This window comes from Sander lucioperca, chromosome 18, assembly GCF_008315115.2.
Source record: "Sander lucioperca isolate FBNREF2018 chromosome 18, SLUC_FBN_1.2, whole genome shotgun sequence".
NCBI classification, from domain to species: Eukaryota; Metazoa; Chordata; class Actinopteri; order Perciformes; family Percidae; genus Sander; species Sander lucioperca.
The window spans coordinates 7,717,820-7,740,532 of NC_050190.1; the positions used below are offsets into that span (position 1 = coordinate 7,717,820).

The 22,713-nt window shown below is 39.2% G+C and overlaps 1 protein-coding gene across 2 annotated transcripts; it reads right to left on the reverse strand.

The window, feature by feature from the left end:
• Positions 1-5,527: 5,527 nt before the first annotated feature.
• marc1 (mitochondrial amidoxime reducing component 1) lies at positions 5,528-14,549 on the reverse strand. 2 transcript variants are annotated; one of them, XM_031310145.2, is made up of 7 exons: positions 14,187-14,549; positions 11,406-11,576; positions 10,056-10,218; positions 9,257-9,397; positions 8,877-8,938; positions 7,614-7,685; positions 5,528-6,020 (listed from the first exon to the last, which is right to left on the reverse strand). In XM_031310145.2, exons 1-7 carry the CDS (start codon positions 14,435-14,437, stop codon positions 5,894-5,896), a joined length of 987 nt encoding a protein of 328 aa, XP_031166005.1. In that variant the 5' UTR covers positions 14,438-14,549; the 3' UTR covers positions 5,528-5,893. The 2 variants fall into 2 exon arrangements, with proteins under 2 accessions (XP_031166005.1, XP_031166004.1); XM_031310144.2 differs by having other exon boundaries at positions 9,257-9,400; positions 14,187-14,545.
• Positions 14,550-22,713: the final 8,164 nt, after the last annotated feature.

Genomic DNA, 22,713 nt, shown 5'->3' on the forward strand with positions numbered 1-22,713 from the left:
ACTGAGGGGAAATGACACAAAGTTAAGGATATTTTAAAACCCTACAAGATTCAGGGCTTTTGAGAAACCATTCGGAGATGGAAGCCCCAGAAGCCACCCCCCCCGTTTCTATCATCGACAGACACATTGTTCCACTCTGTGTGTATCGTGTTAGACATTTGGAAGACTCAAGTCAAGCCCTGTCTTAAAACCAAAGCAGCATAAAATAAAAGGATTTTATTTGTTTATTTGCTTATCTTAGGATAAGTTTAGATGCCCTGCCATTTTACAGGACCCCACATAACCCCTCACATCTAGCACCTCACCATTTAAATGTCCCAAACCACGAAACATGAATTATACTGATTAGAAACAGAAGCATAAGTTATTTAAAGCGATGGTGGGTGCAGATTTGTAGTTCTGAAAATATACAGGATTGCACTCACACACAGGGATTTAATGTAAGTATACCATGTGTCCTTTATATGGTGTAGTGCAGGGTTTCAAACTCAACTTCACTGAGGTCCACAATGGGAAAATAGAATCATATCAAGGGCCAGATGTATAGTTTATTGGCATGCTTCTTTTAAAGTCTTCTCACTTACAGTTTTGTCGTTATAAAGTCCTAAAAAAAGTCAGAAAAGTGTTCCTTAGCCATCATGGAAAAAAATCGGCAAAAAACATTGAAAAGAAAAACATCTAAAAGCTCCAAAAAACCTCGGAAAAAGCACAAAAAAATACTTTGGAAAAAATGGCAAAAACATCGAAAAAACATAGATAAAGCGACAAAAACTAGGTGGGCTAAAATTTATTGTGAACCTAAATTAATATGCGGGCTGGATCAAAATTTGAGAGGGGCCGAATTTGGCCCGCGCGCCTTGAGTTTGACCCATGTGGTGTAGTGTATGTTGAAGTTCTTTAAACCCAGGACCCCTACAAATTACAGACCTACACAACTACTCATTAGTGCTAAAACTCTGCTTCCTGGACCTTTGAATTCATGTTAAACACATTTGTTGACCAAAACAAACGTGTTTCCTCTAAAGTGAGAGACACACTGGCTCCTAGTAGCTGTTTGTCATTACCTGCGGCTGTTTAGCTGGAGGGGCCGACACTTTGAAGTGGCACTTTTCAACTAATAGGGCACTTCGCTGTCACGTGAGATGACATGCGACATGATAGGTTTCTCCCCTTATTTAAAAAGGATGTTTGCAGGTTTGCAGGAAGCTCACAATAATAGTATGCTCAGACTGGCCAGGAATATTTCAAATGACTCCTCACATGTTTTGCACAGAGAATATCAGCTTCTGCCTTCAAACAGACGTTTTAGAGTTCGTTCTTTCAATCGCATCAGACTTAAAAACTCTTTCATATATCAATCTATCCTATTGTTAAACCAGCTCTCTAAGACCTTGTCTGTGTGTATGTTCATGTCATTTTCTGTTGTTATACATGTATGCTTTGTTTCCTTACTTGGGTGTTTATGTCATTTGTGGTAATGTTTCATGTATGTCTTTTGGTGTTATTCATCTTATGTATGTCTGTATGTATGTGTATATCCTCTTTTTTATACGAGCTACCCAGGGATGCAAAAAGAATTTCAGCTCTGGCTGACAATAAAGTTGTATCGTATCGTAAGTGTTTTGTCATTTTTGTTGAATTCCTTGCAGTAAAGTTAACAAGTAACAAGCTGCCCAATAGTGACTGAATTTGCATGTTAGGTACATTTCGAGTATACTGCAACCAACCAGAGCATCTGGCTGTCTGTGTCCATGACAAAGGTACCAACATTTTGTAGTGCCTTTGAGCAAATTGAACTGATGAATGAAAAATGTCTCAACACAGTGGCAGAGTACTTGCAAAAAATACAAAAATGAATGTTCAAATTCATGTGGAGTTTGTTTGCTGACTGGGTTTTCTCCTGAAGCACAGGGACATGTAGCGAGATGGGTTGGAGACTCACCCAATGAATGAAATGACATTACTACATTCTACAATACTATCAGTCAGCGATGGAAGAAGTATTCACATCCTATACTTCAGTACAAGTACTAATGCCACACTGTAGAAACACTCTGTTACAAGTAAAAGTCCTGCATTGAAAATGTTACTTAAGTAAAAGTATGTAACTATAATCAGAAACATATTCTTAAAAGTATTAAAAGTAAAAGTACTAAATGCAGAAAAATCCTCCCATTTTAGAAACTGGAAACGATCCAAACAGTTCTGTCAATCGACTGTTTAATGGTCTAATCATTTCAACTGGACTTGTAGGCCTACAGTATATATTGTTGGCTAGTTTAATTTATAATAAAACATTGTATTTTATAAACTACATGTGTTTTGTGTGTAAAATCTTCATTTGTAAAGTAACTAAAGCTGTCAGATGAATGTAGAGGAGTAAAAAAGTACAATATTTCTCTCTGAAATGTAGCGGAGTAGAAGTAGAAAGTGGCATGAAAAGAGAAGACTCAAGTAAAGTACAAGTACCTCAAATTTGTACTTAAGTACAGTACTTGGGTAAATATACTTAGTTACATTCCACCAATACTATAAGTGCGTACTGTTCAGCACATGGAATGCAGTATGTTCCATGTACTATATACTGAATGATGATGGTAACAGGAAACCTTCAGAGCAAATAATTTTGTTGCATTTTCTCTTTTTCTGTGGTAAAAACAGATTTTTTGATAAGCCGGATAGCAGGGATGTATGTAAAATATTATAAACAATTATTGGATGGATTGTCATGAAATGTTGTGCACTTATTCATGGTGGCCAGAGGATGAATCCGACTTACTTTGGTGATCCCCTGACTTTTTGTCGAGCGCCACCGGCAGGCAAAGTTATCACGTATCCAGTAAAATATCTCAACATCTACTGTATGGACAGGCACACCATTTTGTACAGACATTCATGGTGCCCAGGTGATGAATCCTAATAACTTTGCTGACACTGACTTTTGATGATTTAGTGGCCATCAGGTCCAATTTGTCCAATTCTTCTTATTCTGATTTATGACCAAATACCTGCAAAGCATATGGCATTCCCATCAGTCTCAGCTGTACTTTGTAGTTAGGCTGGCATGCTAACACACTATGCATAGATGATGAACACGGTAAACAAACCTACTAGACTGTGTCTGTGTCTTACTGTACTTTCACTTAAAAACATATTCTATCATGACCATTGGCAGTATTAGAAGCGAAACCTAAATAAGCTTAATACTTACAGCTAGTTATATTATTCTATTATCTATCTATACCTTCACTCTCTCAGATACAGTAAAAACAGGTCCAGTTTGAGATGACACCACCAGAGTGCTCTTGCTTTAACATGGACACAAGAGAAGACCTCTGTCAGCTTTGTGAGAAATGTGGCACCATTCCACAACTTACTCTCAGTGTAGAAATGATGATCACTAACTAAAAAAAAAAATAGTCTGTTTGGGTCTATTTTGATTTAAGAGTACAAAAAACAGTAACTATATAAAGGATTATGGTCCAAATAAAATGAATGCTCCCCATTTTGTAATAAAACTTCAAAAAGTAAACATTAATGAAATGTTACATTAGAACGATTTGATTTGAAAAACAAAACTATCAATTGAAAAATGTCCTTATTAAAAACATACATGGATGTAGGCACCACATATTGTCGTTTATGGTCTCATTTATATTATTTATTGATTATTGTATTGTACTTATATTGTAGGTGGTGGGCGTTTTCATCGTGGTTTGAGCGAAGGTGATAATGTATTTGTTTGCTTCACCTGTTCACTTGGGTTTTTTGGGCTTTGACAGACGCACTATATTTCGACTCAGAAAGTAACTTTACATTTGGTAACTGCAGTGCTAGTTGTATTTTACATGTGGAGGAATAAATCATTGCAATACAATCTAGAGCGCGTCACAGTGTGTTTATGCGTCTCTCAGCGTTTAGTCCCTCGCAGCAGCACTTTGTTGGACTGCTCACAGCCACAACAATGCTTTTAAGATAAGGCATATTAGTGTTTCTGTACTGTGTTGTCAAGACATGGGCAGCCAATACATGCCATTTATTTCTTTAAAAGAAAATGTTTTGACAATACAGTTTCTGTCCGTTGATGTTGCTTTCTTGATGCTGATCTTCTTGTAATCAACTCAAACTATTGTCACTGCTACAATATGAACTGAGATCTTTTACATAAATAGCAAAGAGGTTTGTTTATATAAAATATATCCAGAAATATCTTCCTCCCCTCTACAGGCTCGCGTACTGGTTTAGTAAAGCCACGTTGCTCCCTACTGGTCATGTCGTGTACTAAAACTGGGTCTCACTGGGACCTCTAATGCTAAAACTGTTTACACTCATGGGACTCTTAAGAACATTTGGGTTAAAGAGACCAAAACTGATCTAAAATACTGACAGCGATGCACATATTGTCCATTAATAAAAAAGTCACAGGTCACTGAGCCTCTGTTGGTAACACTTTGTAAGTACGGGAGGCTAGGGAGGCTGGGAAACATTTACCCTGACAAGTGATACAGAACAGGGTCACTTCTTTAGTATTTAGGATTTAGGTCTGTCTGCAACATGATATCATGACTTCGCGTAAACATACACGCCACTTTCTAAAGCCAAGTGGTGTGTTATCTGTACACATTTTGAGCTATACGCGCGTATGTCTACGCTGCATACAGCGGACGGCAGTCTGCAACGTCACAGCGTTAACATACACGGCACTTTCTAAAGCTACGTGGCGAGTTATCGCGAGGCTCCGTGTTATCGCGAGGCTACGGTTGGGTTTAGGAAACGTCACACGCGGGTTGGGTTTAGGAAAAGAAGAACCGGTTGGATTTAGGAAAAGAATGGGGTTGGGTTTAGGTAAAGACAAATGTGGAAAGGAAACATCACACGCGGGACACGATCCCCAGTCTCCTGGGTGAAAGTCCTGTGTTTTACCCATCCTCCACCCCGACCAACCTCCCAACGCGGATTTTCTCCCTTTCATACTACTCGCCATGGCGTCAATTCACACGCAATCGCAAGTTAATGTAAGTCAATGGAGGCCAAACGGCGTTGATAAACACGCTAAAAAGCGAGTATGCGTCTTGATAACACGAATACGAATTACGCATTGGCGTGCATGGATCTGAATTTTAAATACAAGCCAAGTAGGTAATTATTTGGTTCTTGTTGACAGCAGTATGTATACCAACGTTCATTTCTAAAGTTAATGTTATTATGTAATCATTGAGGATTGTGTTTTGATTGTCACTTGTCAGCCTGGGACTTAACTTTTAATGTTTTAAAAAAGTATAATCAGTTGTTATTTTGTGCTACTTGTAGATCTTAAATTAGTTTTGCCCTTTAAAATATGAAGATGTGAAAATGTTAACACTATTAAATGGGAGGACAGTTTATTCATGTAATTATTAGTAAGTCAGAGAGTTAACATCTTAAACGCTCTGCTGCTTTTTAATACCAGACGTTGTTGCTGCCCAGCGGAGGTGTTCAGCCCTTTATTCCAGGAATAATTGCACATGTAAAGTTTTATATTAAAATGACTTTAGGCAGCTTATTTATATCTTTACAGCAGCGTGTACTTTCAGGATTTAATTACCAATGAAATCAATGTTACTGTTACACAACAACTGATAATTAATAGAATTAATAGTCTATAATTAATAGAATCCACTATAAAAATGTTATATTTTAAACTGCATGTTATCTCAGTGGAATGGTCTCTCTGTGAATCACAGCCCCATTTTAAAAAACATTGATATTTTGTGTTTGCAATTTTAGTCTTTTATTCCTTTACTGTACACTACTAACTGTGTTAGTGTATTCTTTAGTGTGGACTAGCACAGTGATTATACAGTGATAGTGGTAATAGTTTGTTGGCATGTTTTCCCCTCTCTGACTCCCTCCATCACCGGCTGATCTTGTACACCACGTCGCCGACCTGCAGGATGCCCGTCTTCTTCACTGTGTGCAGCTGCCCAAACAACGGAGATGCTTTGTAGATGTGCTTCTCGGACGGCTTGCACAGACGATAGCTGCGAAAGAATCATGGTCAGGAGTAAGAAGGCATTAAGGTGTGAAATCGGACAGAAAACAAGGCCACTAAGATTCATGTGAATATTTTTCAGTTCGTTCTTTCTTCCCTTAAGGGAAAGTGTCCACTTGAGTCAATTTGACTAACCAAACTCTCATTGAGATGATAGAAAGCACATTCAAATTGACTAGAAAAAAAGTGAAAACTGCATCCCAAAAGTACAATTACCAGTCTACATCAAAAAGAACACAAAACTCAATGAAGCTACAAAATCACATCTTCATTTTATGTATTTTGTCTACGCCCCTGTTGTGTTATTTAACCCCCCCAATGTAGCACAAGTAGACTTTATGCTTCACAGTTACTGTTTTCCGTCAGATCGTTATAGATTTGGACATTTCTGACAGCACTTGAAGGCAGCTTCATTTCACGGAGAAAGAGAAAGAGAAAAGAGATGTGTGCTGCACGGTTTGGATGGTACGGTCCACTATAGTGGTTTCTGAAATTGTTGGGAAACATATTTACAGGTAAGAAGGGCATATACATGTTCTTAGCCCCCTGAACGGTTACCTCTTTTTGGAGTGGCTTGTCAACTTGTTTAAAGGGGACAAATCTATCATATCCCCTGCATCCCCCCCCCCCGATATCAACGCCTATGTACATATTAATCTGTAAAAACAAATGTGATGCAGGGTTGCCAGATTTACCTGACATTAAAAAAGCCCAATGAGATCCTTGAATCTGCCTAACTGTCACAAAAGTAGCCCAATTTTCAACTTTGAATTATGAGAGATTTTTGTCTGTCTAACATTTGTATGCATGAAACAACAATTTTTCAAAACACTTATTACCACCAAAATGTAAAAATTCAACCTTCCTTAAAGGTCCTATGACATGCTGCTTTTTGGATGCTTTTATATAGACCTTAGTGGTCCCCTAATACTGTATCTGAAGTCTCTTTTATATAGACCTTAGTGGTCCCCTAATACTGTATCTGAAGTCTCTTTTATATAGGCCTTAGTGGTCCCCTAATACTGTATCTGAAGTCTCTTTTATATAGGCCTTAGTGGTCCCCTAATACTGTATCTGAAGTCTCTTTCCCTAAATTCAGCCTTGGTGCAGAATTACAGCCACTAGAGCCAGTCCCACAATGAGCTTTCCTTAGGATGTGCCATTTCTGTGTCTGTAGCTTTAAATGCTATTGAGGAGGAGAGAGGGGGGGCAAGGTGGAGGGTGGGGGTGTGGCCTTGACCAACTGCCACTTTGCTTGTTTGCAAGCCATGATGTCTCTCTCTTTCTCATGGGCGGGCCAAATTCTCTGGGCGGGCAAAGCAGAGAAAGGGGAGGTAACCTTTCCCCTTATGACGTCATAAAGGGAAGATTCTAGATCGGCCCATCTGAGCTTTCATTTTCTCAAAAGCAGAGCAGGATACCCAGGGCTCGGTTTACACCTATCACCATTTCTAGCCACTGGGGGACCATAGGCAGGCTAGGGGAACTCATATTCATGTTAAAAAACCTCATAAAGTGAAATGTTCATGCCACGGGACCTTTAAATAATACTATATAGTTAAAGTTCGGGTTAAAACTTTACCTTTTCAGTGTGTCCAGAGGCTCTTTTCTGGTGATTACACCCGTTTCAGGGTCAACGGTGGTGAAAACACATCTGGAGACAACAAAGGTTACAGGTTAGTTTCCATCCATCCTGTTAACCCTAAACCTCTACAGGTAGAAAGACACACTCAAGCATTTTAACATCAAATAGACACTTCATTTGACAATCACTGGTGGACCAGACTAGTGGATGGAAAACATCCAAATACACAAGTGTTTATTTTGGACACTTTGTCTATTAAACCAAAAGTTAGCATTAGATAATGCCTCATTTGCATTTTTAAACATAACACTTTGGAAACCTTGTAATACAAAAAAAAATTTCATGATGATATACTGTATATATTAGTTACAGATTTTTTTTTTACCCTATTCATCTTAAGTGTCTTCAAAATGTATGTAGGTTTACAATGCATTATTTTTAAAGGCTGTTTTCTCAAAATGAGTTTTTTCACTGTTTCTTTCCTATCTATACTCTGAAGGTTTTTACAGAGGGGTTTGCTCAGATATCATTCTTAGCCAGATTTATACAACATCCCATCCATCTTCGTCCGCTTATCCGGGGTCGGGTGGCGGGGGCAGCAGCTCCAGCAGGGGACCCCAAACTTCCCTTTCCCGAGCCACATTAACCAGCTCCGACTGGGGGATCCCGAGGCGTTCCCAGGCCAGGTTGGAGATATAGTCCCTCCACCTAGTCCTGGGTCTTCCCTGAGGCCTCCTCCCAGCTGGACGTGCCTGGAACACCTCCCTAGGGAGGCGCCCAGGGGGCATCCTTACCAGATCCAAACCACCTCAACTGGCTCCTTTCGACGCAAAGGAGCAGCGGCTCTACTCCGAGCTCCTCGCGGATGACTGAGCTTCTCACCCTATCTCTAAGGGAGACGCCAGCCACCCTCCTGAGGAAACCCATTTCGGCCGCTTGTACCCTTATACAACATGTTATTCCTAAAAACATGAAGAAAATTGATTTGTTCAATAGCTGTTGACAGTATTTTCGGATTTATGGAGTGATTAAAAGAGCTATTAAAAGAAAATTCCCTCTTTAAAAACCTTTGACTCTAATATGTCAACAAAATGAATAAAAATTTTGAACCTGGCTTTATCCAATGTTTACATTTCTGTTCTGGAAATGAATACTAATTAGCCCATATTTAATAAGATAATGCCTAATTTGTTGTTGTTGTTGATAAATAAAGGGATTCTGTCTCTGGTTAAAATCTGTGTGAAGCATCAAGTGTGTTACCGTCCACATGACATTATACGCTGCAATCTCACGCTGCCAATCTGGATCTCTTCCCACGAATCCTAAAAAAAACGAGCAGTTGGGTTTTTGAGTTGGAGATAAAATTAGCACACGCTGCTCACACTGAAAAGGGCGAGGGATTAGTCAGAAGTACAGGAACAAATGATCATTTTTTACCCTCACAAGAGGGAAAACAAAACCTAATGGGCTGTAGTGTAGAGACACACAGGATCTGTTATCTTCGGATCGAATCTTTACATGACTGCCTTGATATGTTTTTCTTTGTTTATGTAACCAAGATTTCTGATTTTGTAATTTTATGGTGGGGAATCAGCAGGGAAAGGAAATCAGAGCAATACTTGCAGATGTGAACAACACACCTCATCGAATGCTTCACAGTCACTTATGACAATGCTTGGGCGGAAACGCTCCACTGTGACCTCCTTCTCCAACTTGCTGCTGAGATCCTTGACAGAGGACTCGGACAGCAGCATCACAGGTCCAAAATCTGGGTAGGCCACCTGCTGGATAGAAGGGTAAACACCGTGGATGTATGATATTAAGTACATACTAGTCTCGCATTGCCAGACCCTCCTCCACAGCTCTGTGTAGGAGGGTCTGGCTAGTCCACACAGCATTCCGGGATGGGAGAAAAACATGCTCTGATTTATTGGCATGTCTTTAAACCAATCACAGTCGTCTTGGGCGGTGCTAAGCGAAGATCTGAGGAGCAGTTAACCATAGTCCTCAGAAATCCACCGGAGTTTAGAACGCCAACACAAAGAAAGCAGAAGGTAACGGACATCCGGCCTAAATGAGGGACATCCAGCGGAATTTCCAGTGGCAACGGACCAATCCCAGAAGTGAAACGTCGTGAATTTAGACTAACTGCATATTCAGTTCAATGGAGTTGCTCGCCTGGTGCATATGCGCAAAAAGTTTTGGCCCCGCCTGTGAGTTCCGCCCATAGACTGCGGCCCACAGTATAGACTCGCCAGACCCTCCTCCGCAGCGCTGTGGACGAAGGTCTGGCAATGCGAGACTATGAATATAGTAACACTTTATGGTAAAGCTGACACCAAGGTGAAAAATATTTATCTTTAAGTAGAGGCATTCAGTTAACGCCTCAAAATGTGGGAATAAAAAGCAACGCAGACTCCAGCACAGAGTCCTGTTTACCTCACATTGTGGGAAAAGAGGATACTCCTCCGCCGGCCTCCTCGCCTTCATCTGGGGTTCAAAGTGCACCAGGCGAAAGGTTTTCTCTTCACCCAGAAAACGAGTGAGCCAGCGAGACGCTTCGTCACCGCAATCCCGTCCCTGGATGTCAGCTTTAAACACTCTGCAGCACAAAGAACAAGAAGAAGCATTTCTACATGAGTCTAAAAAAACAGAGTTGGTACAAGGAAATAATGCAAAAGACAAATAAACAATGTAAACCTGACCAAAAATTAAAAAAATATTTATGATTTGAAACAAGCGTTACCACCAACATCTACAGTATCTATTATGGCCTTCTTTTTGGGAGTAATACACAATGTCTTTAGATGACAATATGATCATAGTTATATAGATATAGTTTTAGTTCTTTTTCAAGCAAAGATGCAGAAGATCCACTGCTTTTCTGAGTTTGATATGATTGTAAACTGAATCTTTTAGGGTTGGACAGATGTTGAAGATGTCACTGTGGGAAATTATAACTGTTTTGTGCCCTTTATACAAATAATCTACAGAATTATGAATAATGGAACTTCTTAGTTAGCAGACTTTAACTGTCCGTATCTTTAAAAAATATATATTTTTATACACATACAAACATAAAAACATACACACACAAACATAAAAACATACACACATCCCTTACACCCTCAGGGCAAACTGCTGTGTTTACTGTTTTTACTGTGTTTACTGTTTTTAATTGCTATTTTTAATAGACTTCTAGCTATTTATTGAGAACATGGAATGAATGTGTATATGCGAGATGTGTTCGGGTGAGAATGTGCTGGTCTATATATATATATATACCATACCTGCAAACTCAGAAGGGCTGAAAAACGGATAATAAAAACTCTTCGGATCTACACGATTCACGTGGATGACATTTTCTCATTCAAATCCGGCGATTTTCGCCGAAAAGCAACTAATTTGCAGGTATGATATACTTTTTTTTTTTTTTTTTTTTACTCTATGCTGCTATTTGGAGAGGATGGCTCCAACAGAATTTGGTTGTATCGCATACAATGACAATAAAGATCTATCAATCAATCAATCTATCTATCTATCTATCTATCTATCTATCTATCTATCTATCTATCTATATATTTTTAAGCTTCAGGTCATAAGAATATTTTCAAAACTTTTTGGCTCTTGACCCGTTTGGTTAAACCTTTAATCAAACAGACAGATGTTTCCTGTCTCTCTACACTGACGACTGTCAAAGAAACACAAAAGCATCAAACGAGTACAATCAACAGTTGTGGATTTAGTCAGAGAAGACTGTGGTGCCAAAATAAAGCCCTGATGTGAAACCTGCAGTCCATGACGGGGTTGTCGGGCTGCGTGATGGGGAACCGCAGCTCCTCCATGTTGGGGCTGTTGAGACAAACACGGTCGCCTTCACAGGTCAGAGACACCAACACCAGGCGAGGCTGCTGTCGGCCCGTCACCATGTGGCCGTCCTCGGTCACCACCAGCCAGTGTCTGCAATCAACACAAACAGTTCCTTTAGAACAAATCTTGTGCACCAAAATAAAAACTATTAAAAAATATTTTTTTGGGGTTCCATGTTAGCCTACATTAGTCAGTCCCTCCAGAAAAACGTGATTATGCAATCGCATAATTCAATGCATAATCAGCCAAAGTCCGCATATTTATGCGGGGCCTCATTTCACATTTCATCTGCCATGGGAACGTTATGAAGTGACGTAATTACGCGATGAGAACATCATCAAAATGCTGCAAACCCCGCAATGAAGCCATGATGAAACCACAGTTTTTGCAAGTTCCTGCAATTTTTGCAAGTTCCCGCAATTTCATCGCATAAAATTGCATAAATATTCCGCATATTCCATCGCATTTTTTAAGAAAACGTGCCACATTGCCCGCAACAATCACAGAAAAACGCCGCATTTTTCTGGAAGGACTGATTAGTGGAATATTATGGATGAGTTCAAATACAAAATGCATTTTAAAATAGCCAGTTAAGGTGCAGATAGTTTGGATTATTTGATAAGATGCTGTGTAGTTCAGAGACCTTTTACCTTTTAGGTCTTACCAGCCACAACTACCGCAGACCCCTGAGTGGGTGGGGAAGACCTTTAATCTATAACAATGAGTCTGATATATGTTAATAATTAATGATTCGTTAATGAGTAACTCTTGAATACCTGATTGGAGGACTACAGTACATTATGATGAGTTACTACAGAACAGCTCGAGATATGCTATATTAATAAACCATTAGGTTATGATTACTTCGTAAATATGTGAATCGAGTATACTGAGCACTTTTTTCACGAGTCGTTGTGTTGCTGATTAACTCGGAACCAGCTGCTGAGCGGCCCAAAACTAGTAACGACTCCTTCATTAATAATAACTTAAACAGTGCTTACCGTCCTCTGTGTACCGTACTGTAAAGTGATACATCTATCTAATAAATCGGAAAGCCTCTGTATGTGTGTGCGTGTAAATAAGCAATCTGATAAATATAAGCAGTTTGTGCAAATGAGCAATCTGTGCAATTTGCTATGCACGGACACCAGACTCCATCCTTAAATTACCAGTAGGTCAATAAGGTCTTCTGGATGTGAATGTTAATGTATAGCCTATATGTGAATATGATATAAACTGATTTTACACATTTTAAGAATCCTGCTGTCTCTGACGATAATGGTGAAGTAATGAGGGACTACACAGTAAATATTAAGTATTTAGTATTGGATGATTCTGTGTTTGTAAGTCTTCTTGAAGGAGAGGAGCATCAGCATTAAACCTATGGTCCATGACTTTATATTCCTTCCTCCAAACAAACATGTCAGAAACTAAAGACATGTTAATCAGTTTCAGATGTAGGCCCACACAGGTGCCTGGCCATGCAAGGCTCTCGGCTATTATGTCAAAAAGAACCTTCAAATGGATCCTGAACTTGATAATTGGAAGCCAATGTGAAGAGGATAAGATGGGAGCGATGGGAGTGGTCCTGCTACTGGACCTGCTCTACAGCCTCGCAGCAGCGTTCTGGTCTAGACCAGTAGCAGACTGTCCAGGGACGACTTGCTGAGGCAGAGGGAAAGGGGATAGCAGTAGTCTAGCAGGGATGATCTAAACCGTGACTGGTCATCTCTCGCTCAGATTGTGATACAACAGCTTTAAGTTTGGCAATGTTTCTTAATTGCAAGAAACCTGTAGGCCTATGGGTCAATGATTTGATATGTTGCAAGAAACCTGTACGGGTTAATGATTTGATATGTTGATCAAAATACATATGTTATGATTAGGGCTGGGCAATATATCGATATTATATCGATACTGTATATGAGGCTAGATATCATCTTAAATTTCGGATATCGTAATATCCTGATATGAGACAAGCGTTGTCTATTACTGGTTTAAAAAGCTGCATTACAGTAGAGTGATTTAATTTTCTGAACACACTAAACTGTTCTAGCTGTTCCATTATTTGCCTTTACCCACATTTATTATATCAACATAACTGATGATTATTCATCAAAAATCTCATTGTGTGCATATTTTGTGAAAGCACCAATTGTCAACCCTACAATATCGCCACAATATCGATATCGAGGTATTTGGTCAAAAATATCGGAATATTTGATTTTCTCCATATCGCCCAGCTCTAGTTATGATTTCTGAGTTTAGACTGTACCGCTGGAGAAAAGGACCCCAAACACTGAGCAACCTTGACAACTGTGTTATCTGAAGCTACGATATTAAGGACCCCTGTTTTTATCTGCAATGAGCTGTAAAAAGCTGTTCGCCATCCAGTCCTTAATGGCAGTCAGAGAATTGTGCAAAACAGTCAGTTTGTCAGTCTCCTCAGGCTTAAAGAGACATAGGCCTACTGATAATAACCCTCTGATCCACCTGACAAACCCCACTTTAACCCCTGAGTTAAAGTGTCAATAAAAGTCGTCGTGTAAAAAGTATAATATTTCCCTCTCAGAACAATTTTATGTATACCTCAGAATTGTACAGTAACTGTAAGTGAATGCACTTTCAACCACTGCTCAATACCGTTAATGACCGTGTTGGTAACTCATGTTTGTGTGTATGTTTGTATTCAACATTCACCGATCCTGCAGTTCTCCAAACTTCAATCCGGCTTTCTGGCATTCTGCCAGCGCCACAGACACCGCTTTGCCAGACTTGAGAGGGTGGATGAGGAGCTGCGACACTACGCCTACACGGACAACTTTTTCTGGCTTTCGCAGGTATTTATATCCAAGACCGAATCCCAGAACAGCGAGGCCTGCTCCGCCGACCAGAAGAACGGCTTTCTTATTCTGGGCTAACGCGTTCACAGCCAGCTCCTTCAGCTCCATGTTGGATTCCTCGCGGAGTTTCTTTGGACATTGAACTTTCGTTAAAGTGACAGGAGCCTTCACGTGTTACGTTCACTGACGCTCGATCAACAGCCACTTGCCTCTGCACTTCGGTTCGACAGGCTGCCCATAGCACTATTTTCTCCTTCTTTTTCTTATTCAACCAAAAATGAAATAACTATTTACAAAATATGGAACCAAATTTCTGGACCTATAAAAGAGGTCAACTAAACAGGACTAAACTCAGACTATGATAACTTAAAGGGGCCTTACTCGAAATACTGAAAAAAGAAAACAGGGCTGGGATTGCCTGTCTCTGCTGTGCTCAGTGGCGATTTTAGACCCTTTTTAGTGGGGCTCAACCCCCCCCCCTAAATTTCATCTCAGCCCCCCTAAAAACTTTAATAATAATAATAATAATAATAATTGTCTGTTAGTGACAGAGGGCAAACAATTACAGGTCCAAAGAAACAGGTTTAATATCCTGTGTCGCTGTCGTTGATGCTATGCATCTGTAACCCAGTCAAGGAAAGTTTTATTTTTTATTTATTTATTGTTTACACCTCATTAGCATTTCATTTGATTCTGGTAGTCCATAAAGGGACTTTCTTAGTTTTTTCATATGTTCAATATTTTGCATTTATCCTCTGTTATAATAAAAATACATATATTCATTGTTATCCAGTGAAATTACTGATTTCCCAGGGGTTGGGGGTTAAAAACTTTTGCAAGGCACTGTATCCGTGTCCAACCCGGTCTCACGCCAGTTCGTGAAATAGTCACGTTATTTTTATTTATTGATGCGTGTACAGGTCACGATTTTCTCATTTATTTTGTGTACAGGTCACGATTTTCAAACCTGACCATTTCACGAAATGCCATGACACTGGGCTGCTCTGGGGGACGCAACAACGGGGAAATGAAATGCCACAACGGGGAAAATAAACGCCACACGTCGGCGACAAAAACAGGACGGACCGCCACACGCGGTCACAACGGGGAAATTAAACGCCACACGCCAGCGACAACAACGGGACGGACGGCCACACAGCCCGATCCCCGGGCGCAGGGACACGATCCGCGGTTACTGTGGCACGCAACAACGGGGACATGAAACGCCACAACAACGGGACGGTTGGGGTTAGGAAAAGAAGATACTGGGAAAGGAACCGTCACACAAAGGACACGTCGACAACAACGGGACGGTTGTGGTTAGGAAGAGAATAACGCTGAAAGGAACTGCAACACGCCGGACGCGATCTCGCTCTCCGGGGTGAAAGTCCTGTATTGTTTGAGCCATCCACCACCCCGACCAACCTCGCTACGTGGATTTTCTGCTTTTCATACTACTCCCTACCGTTGTCGTGCTGTGATCACGAAATATGCTTCCCATTTAAATACATTAAAATTCGTAATCACCACACGAAAAAAAAACGACATAATCGTGTCCTGTTCAGGAATCAATAGATTTAATAACGTAACCATTTCACAAACTGCCATGAGACTGGGCTCGCCGTGTCACATTCTCATTAGGGGCTGAGCCCCCCCTAAAGGTCTGATCCTAGAATCACCACTGGCTGTGCTTATTTTCTGTACTATGAGTTGCTTTGCCAGCTCTTTGATAAAACCAATCTAGCGTTACGAACAGCAACATGTCACCATCGGTCGGACTGACTGCCAGTTTGGGTGCTGGCATTTTCTTTAGTCTATGGGCCAACAGAAAAAAAATTAGCTCTCCAAGCTAATGTTAGTGAAAGCGTTGACATATGAACATGCATTTTAGATGAAGGAGATCGTAAATCCAGTTGTTCCTCGTCCCTGTTTGCTCAGCGCCGTTAAATTGTATGCGCTGGACACAGGAGTTTTCTATTGTAAACAAACATTGCTAATGGGTCAACATGAAAAACCTACATTTTTGCACGCATAAACGGCACATACAGGTACCGCAAAACGTCAAGGCCGCTTTCTAGAGGATACAAAATAGAAGATCCTATACTGTAGATGTCAATGCAATTTGACGTGTGTTTGGATCATCATTTTGACAAAAGTGTTTATTTCTTGTTAAACAAGCTTTTGTTTCATAGACATTTCTAATATTTATTTTGTGACCTTGCCTGAACCTGAGCCAAAATAAGGTTGGACGCCGTCATGACTCATGTTCTCTCCTTCCTCTTCCCCCGTCCAAGTGGATCTATGACCCAACACATTGGCCAGATATTCTGCTTACCTTATCTAGCAAAGCTAAGCTTATTTTTCTGCTAGCTATTTAGCGTACAGACATGAGAGTGCTATTGATCGGTATTTCTTTACACTTTAAATATCTATGTCAGGGGTGTCAAACTCATTTTCACTAAGGGCCACACTGGAAAAAGAGAATCACACCAAGGGCCAGACATGTAGAGTTTATCGATGTGCTTTTGCACTTTTTTTCCTCATTTTTGTTGTTTTTGTTCCGACTTTTTTGTGGCTTTCTCAGACATTTGTCACCTTTTTGTAAATTTGTTGCTTTTTCCGTCATTTTTGTATGCTTTTTGTCGCATTGTTGTTGACATGAAGCCCTATAAAAGTCATCAAAAGAGTTCCTTAGCCATCATAGAATTTAGCAAATCAAGCAAAACAAAGATACATTTTTCTTTTAACAACAGCCTGTTTCACAGCCTGAATATGAAAACTCTCTGCTTCTGGGGGAATTTCTGAGTCTCCGAGTCGGCAAATCTGCCATATTCTGCTTTGAATGTCAGGTAATTGCAGTTTAAAAAACACTTTCCTGTGTTTTTGGTTTGGCGCACAACTAGGCGGGCCAAAATTTATTGTGAACCCAAATTGATATACGCGCCGGATCTAAATCTGCAAGGGGCCGGATTTGGCCCACGGGCCTTGAGTTTGACACATGTGATCTATGTGATGAATAAAGGTCTTACTGCTTGGGCCTTTATCAAAGAAATTTGCCTTGCCAGAACTTAAACCGACATATAGGTAATTAATTCTGCTTTATTTAGTATAATTCATTAAAATAAATAAATATTAACACAACATTACAAATACACAAGTGCACTTTAGCACACAAATTGGCATAAATATGTGACAGACACCTTCGGTTTTAACCTGCCCAGAATGTTTCTAAAAACAGAGATTAAACCAAGTGACGTAATGCCATCGCTGACCTTCTCAGTGGAACTATTTCTGTCTTTGACATAGATACTCAGGTCTATGGCCAAAGTAGAAAACAGCAGATGCTCCAGCTACAGGGGGTCAATACAGGGATTTGTCAAATGGATACTCCTTCTGTTGCTTTTCTGTGCACATCTAATGGCTGAAGGCAGATTCACAGGCACAAGGCCAGGCCTTACAAGCTGGTTTGATGTTGCAGTGGCAAGAAAATGTTGATCGATTGAACGAGATACAGTCCTAATGGCTCTACTCTCAGCAACTCACACTTTGATGTAATAATTCTGTTCTTGGTGCATACAGCACTTTGATTTGTGGTTATAAATGGATAGCTCCATTCACTCTACTGATGCTCATTCCTGTCTCACTTGTTATGGAGTCATAGTGGTTCCCAACCTAGGGATCAGGTCCCCCACAACGTGTCTATACATTATATCTGAGGGGTTGCACGATGATTAAAAGAAAGAAAAGAAAGGTTAGAATTTTATTCTGAAAAAGTCAACATAAATTGGGATTGCAGAAATATATATATATATATATATATATATATATATATATATATATATATATATATATATATATATATATATATATATATATATATATATATATATATATTTCTTTCTGATTTCCTATCATGTTAATATAATAATGATTTTACAACTTCAGGTGTCTAAAATGATTCAATGTGCAAGGGAAACAAATCATTCTTTGGTTGTAAGCCAAAATGTTGGGGAACCCCTGTTATAATGCATAATCTCTACATAGAGTATTTTATTCTTTTGGACTAAGGTAGCATCAGGACTCCACAAACAAACATAGAAACAACTGGATGTGTGATGTCCAAACCTGACAATATCACACAACAGAAATAAAACTTACAAGGCAAATAAAGCCAGGCATAGCGAGTGTAAAAAAATGGAAGGTCAAACATGTTATACAGGGGTGGACAAAATACCAGAACCACAATTACAAAAGCAATACAGTATCCTTGTAGCAGCAATTCAAGCTACCAATGTCTTGCCTTTTTGTACCTCTAAAATTCACTGATAAAAAATTGTAATTTAAGACAAAACATTTAAGAGCTTATCGATTTTGTCGATTGGTATTCAAGTAAACATAACTGCCTTGTAAAGCACAGAAAACATACACAAAACAGCTCAATTTAAACCCAGGTAACTCTCATGATTTATTATTTATTCTTCATGTATGTTGAATTATGTTTGCTTGTAGACAAATGTGAACCAGTTTCCATTTCCTCTATATTTGGACCAAATTACATTGTTCTTTCCAGGAAAGTTATTGAACATTTTTTTATGGAATTATTTGGATATGATGCACCCATAAAGTATAGCGTTACCAATTAACCCAACACATTCTCCCAATATAACTGTAGTGGTGTTCTGGTGTCCTAATTAAAACTTTTAATTTTGTCCACCCCCTGCTCAATGTACCACATGATGAACGAATATACATACTGTACTGCTACAAACCATGACATAATGATACGCGCCACACTCGGCATACACTGCGCTCGTGACTAACCTGCTGTAGGTTGTCCGGAACTGGATTTCAGTCAGACTTCCCAGAGGGACACCATCTGGGCCAAACGGTCATTTCTATACATTCAGCATGCTTTTTTCACACAGCACAGCGTGATTTATAAATAGCATGGAGATGGTAAAACCACTTGACTACATCTTATACTGTCGTATATTGTATACAGAAATCATACATAATTATTATACATTGCATACAGAAAATGCCCGTTGAACAGGACTTCCAGTAAAACAACATTCAAACTCAAAAAGAGGCTGTTTTTGAATAAAATATCCATGTTTTAATGTTTTCTATGGATGTTCTTCTCTATAGTTAAGCAAAATAGTACAATATTGTTTTGAACTTGCCAGACAAATTACTAGTCTCAATTGTGCATACATCCCTTGGCAAGTTAAGATTAAAAAAAAAAAAAAACAAGTTCTACAATTATTCAAAATCTTCAAGTACTCTGTGTGTGTTCAAGTAGTACTTTTAAAAAGCATTTTCTTTTCCAAGCGAGAAACAGAGAAACCTGTTTAAGCCTGTGCAACATGACGTAGTCCTACTTTAAAACTAATACAGTACTTGCATAAAATATACAGTAGGCTGTTGATTTCAGGGTCCCTTATTGTTAAAAGCAAGTCAAAAGCAGAAAGCATCATCATCCATTATCATGTGCAAACAGTACTTTTGTATTTCAGTAAGGTTCAGTCCAAGATCAGTTTCTCAAGGCGCCAGACCTGGGTCAGATAGTATTTGGCACTTCTTTTCATGTCCATTATTTGGAGTGTTATTTCACCCCACAATGCAAAACGGAGGAAAGTCGAAAGGAAAAGATCCACCTTCAGATATTTAGAATAGCATCAATCTGTGATGTTCGATATATTTTAATTCTAAACAAAATCATACTCATTTTCCAGGGCCCACATTTCCGTCATTGGAAACCGACTTGTGTATTGTTTCTTCAGGTGGTGGCAGTGGAGGAATCAAACTCATTTATTTAAGTACTGTAACTGTAACTAGTACTATATTGATAACTAGTAACTTGTACTATATTGATAATTACTGTGCAATTCCATTACTGTGCAATACCTGTATACTGTGCAATATCATTACTCTCATTGTCCAATATCTATTACTCATTGAATATGATCACCACTATTGGGCAATATTTAAATAATGTGCAATAACCCACACTGCATATCACAGTGTATATAAACCCATACTTCCATAATATACATTAATCCATCACATTTACCTAGCAGCTTAAGCTACTAGTTAGTCTACTGATTCAAACTTTGCATTAAAAACATAAGCTTATAAAATATAATGCATTGCTAAAGTAGCTTGTGACCCCTTGCCAAAAAGCAGTGTCTAGTTCAGGCCTTTTGTCACATTTGAGATGTATATGAGTTATATATATATTATATGTTAGCACTTCCATCAAAGAGACGTTTTTTCTTCTTTTCATGCCCCATTAATCATCTCCCCTCATATTTATGTTGTGACCCTTTTGAGGGGACCTGAACCTAATGCTTGGAACCACTGGACTAAACTACCGTACTGTATGTAAAGTAGTTCAAACTAGCTCCACCTCGACCAGCTACAACAGTAAAATGCTGCTTATGCGCTAATGCATTAGTGATAACATTCTCATATTTTTACACATAATAATATAATACTCACAGGAACCATTTTCCTGCAGAACGATTACTATTACTTTTGATGCTTTCAGTGTATTTCGCGGGCAATGAAAGATTTTGAATGCAGGACTTTTACTTGTCGTGATGTATTTTCATATTGTTGTATTGCCACCTTTACTACCACTGAGGGGGGTTTCCTACATTTTCTAAACTGCCTTTCAACAATCCAAAGAGAAACAGGTAAAAACCTGGTGTTCTCAGTAGCTGGTTATCAGCGGTGGACAAAACATTGATCAGATCCTTCATAATTAAAGAAGAAAAGTCCTTCCTCCTTTCTGATTTGACACCAAAATAAGTCAGAAATCTCATTTGCAGCTGCCAGAAATACACTTAACGTGATGTCACATCATGTCGCCTACAGAAAAAATGCACCATTAAACACCAAAAATAGGCCCAGAAATACAAAGAATAGTATCTGAGGGTGGATTTTTTCCCTTTTTTATCAATCAGAGAGTCTATTGTGGCATGATTATCTGTGATTGACAACCATGATTTGTTATCCATTGTCCAAACACAGAAAAGCGCCTCCCATCTGCCACTCCAAACTGCTCCTAAAATAGTTTGCATCTACAGTTTGATCCAGATGTGATTTAGACAGCTCTGCACACTTCATGTCTGAATAGCTGATGTGTATTGTTTGATAGTTTGTGAAGCTTCATCGTCCATCAGGTCAAAAGAGCAGAGTGAAGAGAAATATAGTAGATTCACACCCCAAAATACCTCCCAGCGCCTCCAAAGCTCACCAATTAAAATGTCTTATCTTGTCTTATATCAGCACACAAACAGAGAGCATCTAAAAACAATGACAATTTCTGGTTTATATTAAAGGAATAGTTATACATTTTGGAAAATATGCTTATTTGTTTTATTGCTAAGAGTTAGAAAAGAAGATTGACATCACTCTCATGTCTGTATACTAACTATGAACCTTGAGATAGGAGCCAATTAGCTTAGCTTAGCATTAAGACTGGAAACGGGGACAAACAGCTAGCCTAGCTCTATCCAAAGGGGAAAAAAATCTGTCTAAAAGAACAAGGTAACATGTAAATAAGTGAGGCATATTTTTTAACTTTGGACAGAGCCATGCTAGCTGTTTAACACTGTTTCCATTGTTTATGTTAAGCTAAGCTAAGCTAACCAGCTGCCTGGCTCCAGGTAACTAGCTAACAAGTTACATATTTACCATACAAAGACAGAGTATGATCAAACTTCTAATCTGTAGCTTTAGCGTACAGACATAAAAGTGGTATTGAGCTTCTCATTTGGCAGGGCGAAGAAGCATATTTTCCAAAAATTTTGAACTATTCCTTTAACAGCGTACCTCACAAGAACCTGGATGACTGGTGTGTATCTACTCTGGTTCCTGAAGGACTGATAGAAGCATCACATTGGAAACACCATCAGGCAGACAAGTACCTGCTCTGGACTGACTTCTGGGCCCAGCAGAGGCAAATGGCCACTAATGTAACCAAGCATTAAAGTAACAGAAATACGTTACAGTACAGTAACCTTGCAGTGAGTACCAGGATGGCCAAACGGCCAGTTTTTGTTGATTGTCAGAGTTGTTGATTCAGCCTGATGGTCATTTTTAAAGCAGTGTAGAGTGTGTTTGTAGTGTTTAAATAAATCCAGTGAAGTGTGTTTCAGTGCTGGTGAGTGTCTACTTGTGATCGCCGTACTTCTTTGTTAATGCAGTTTTACTGTGTTATGGATATGTCATCGTGATTTTTTGAACTTTTCCACTTGTGCAGTTACATAATGCAGCAGCGTTTGTGACTGATGCACCAGCAGTTTGGGCAGAATCACAGAGGCAGGTACACAGAATATGAGTCAGTTTTTGTGTGTGTGTGTGTGTGTGTGTGTGTG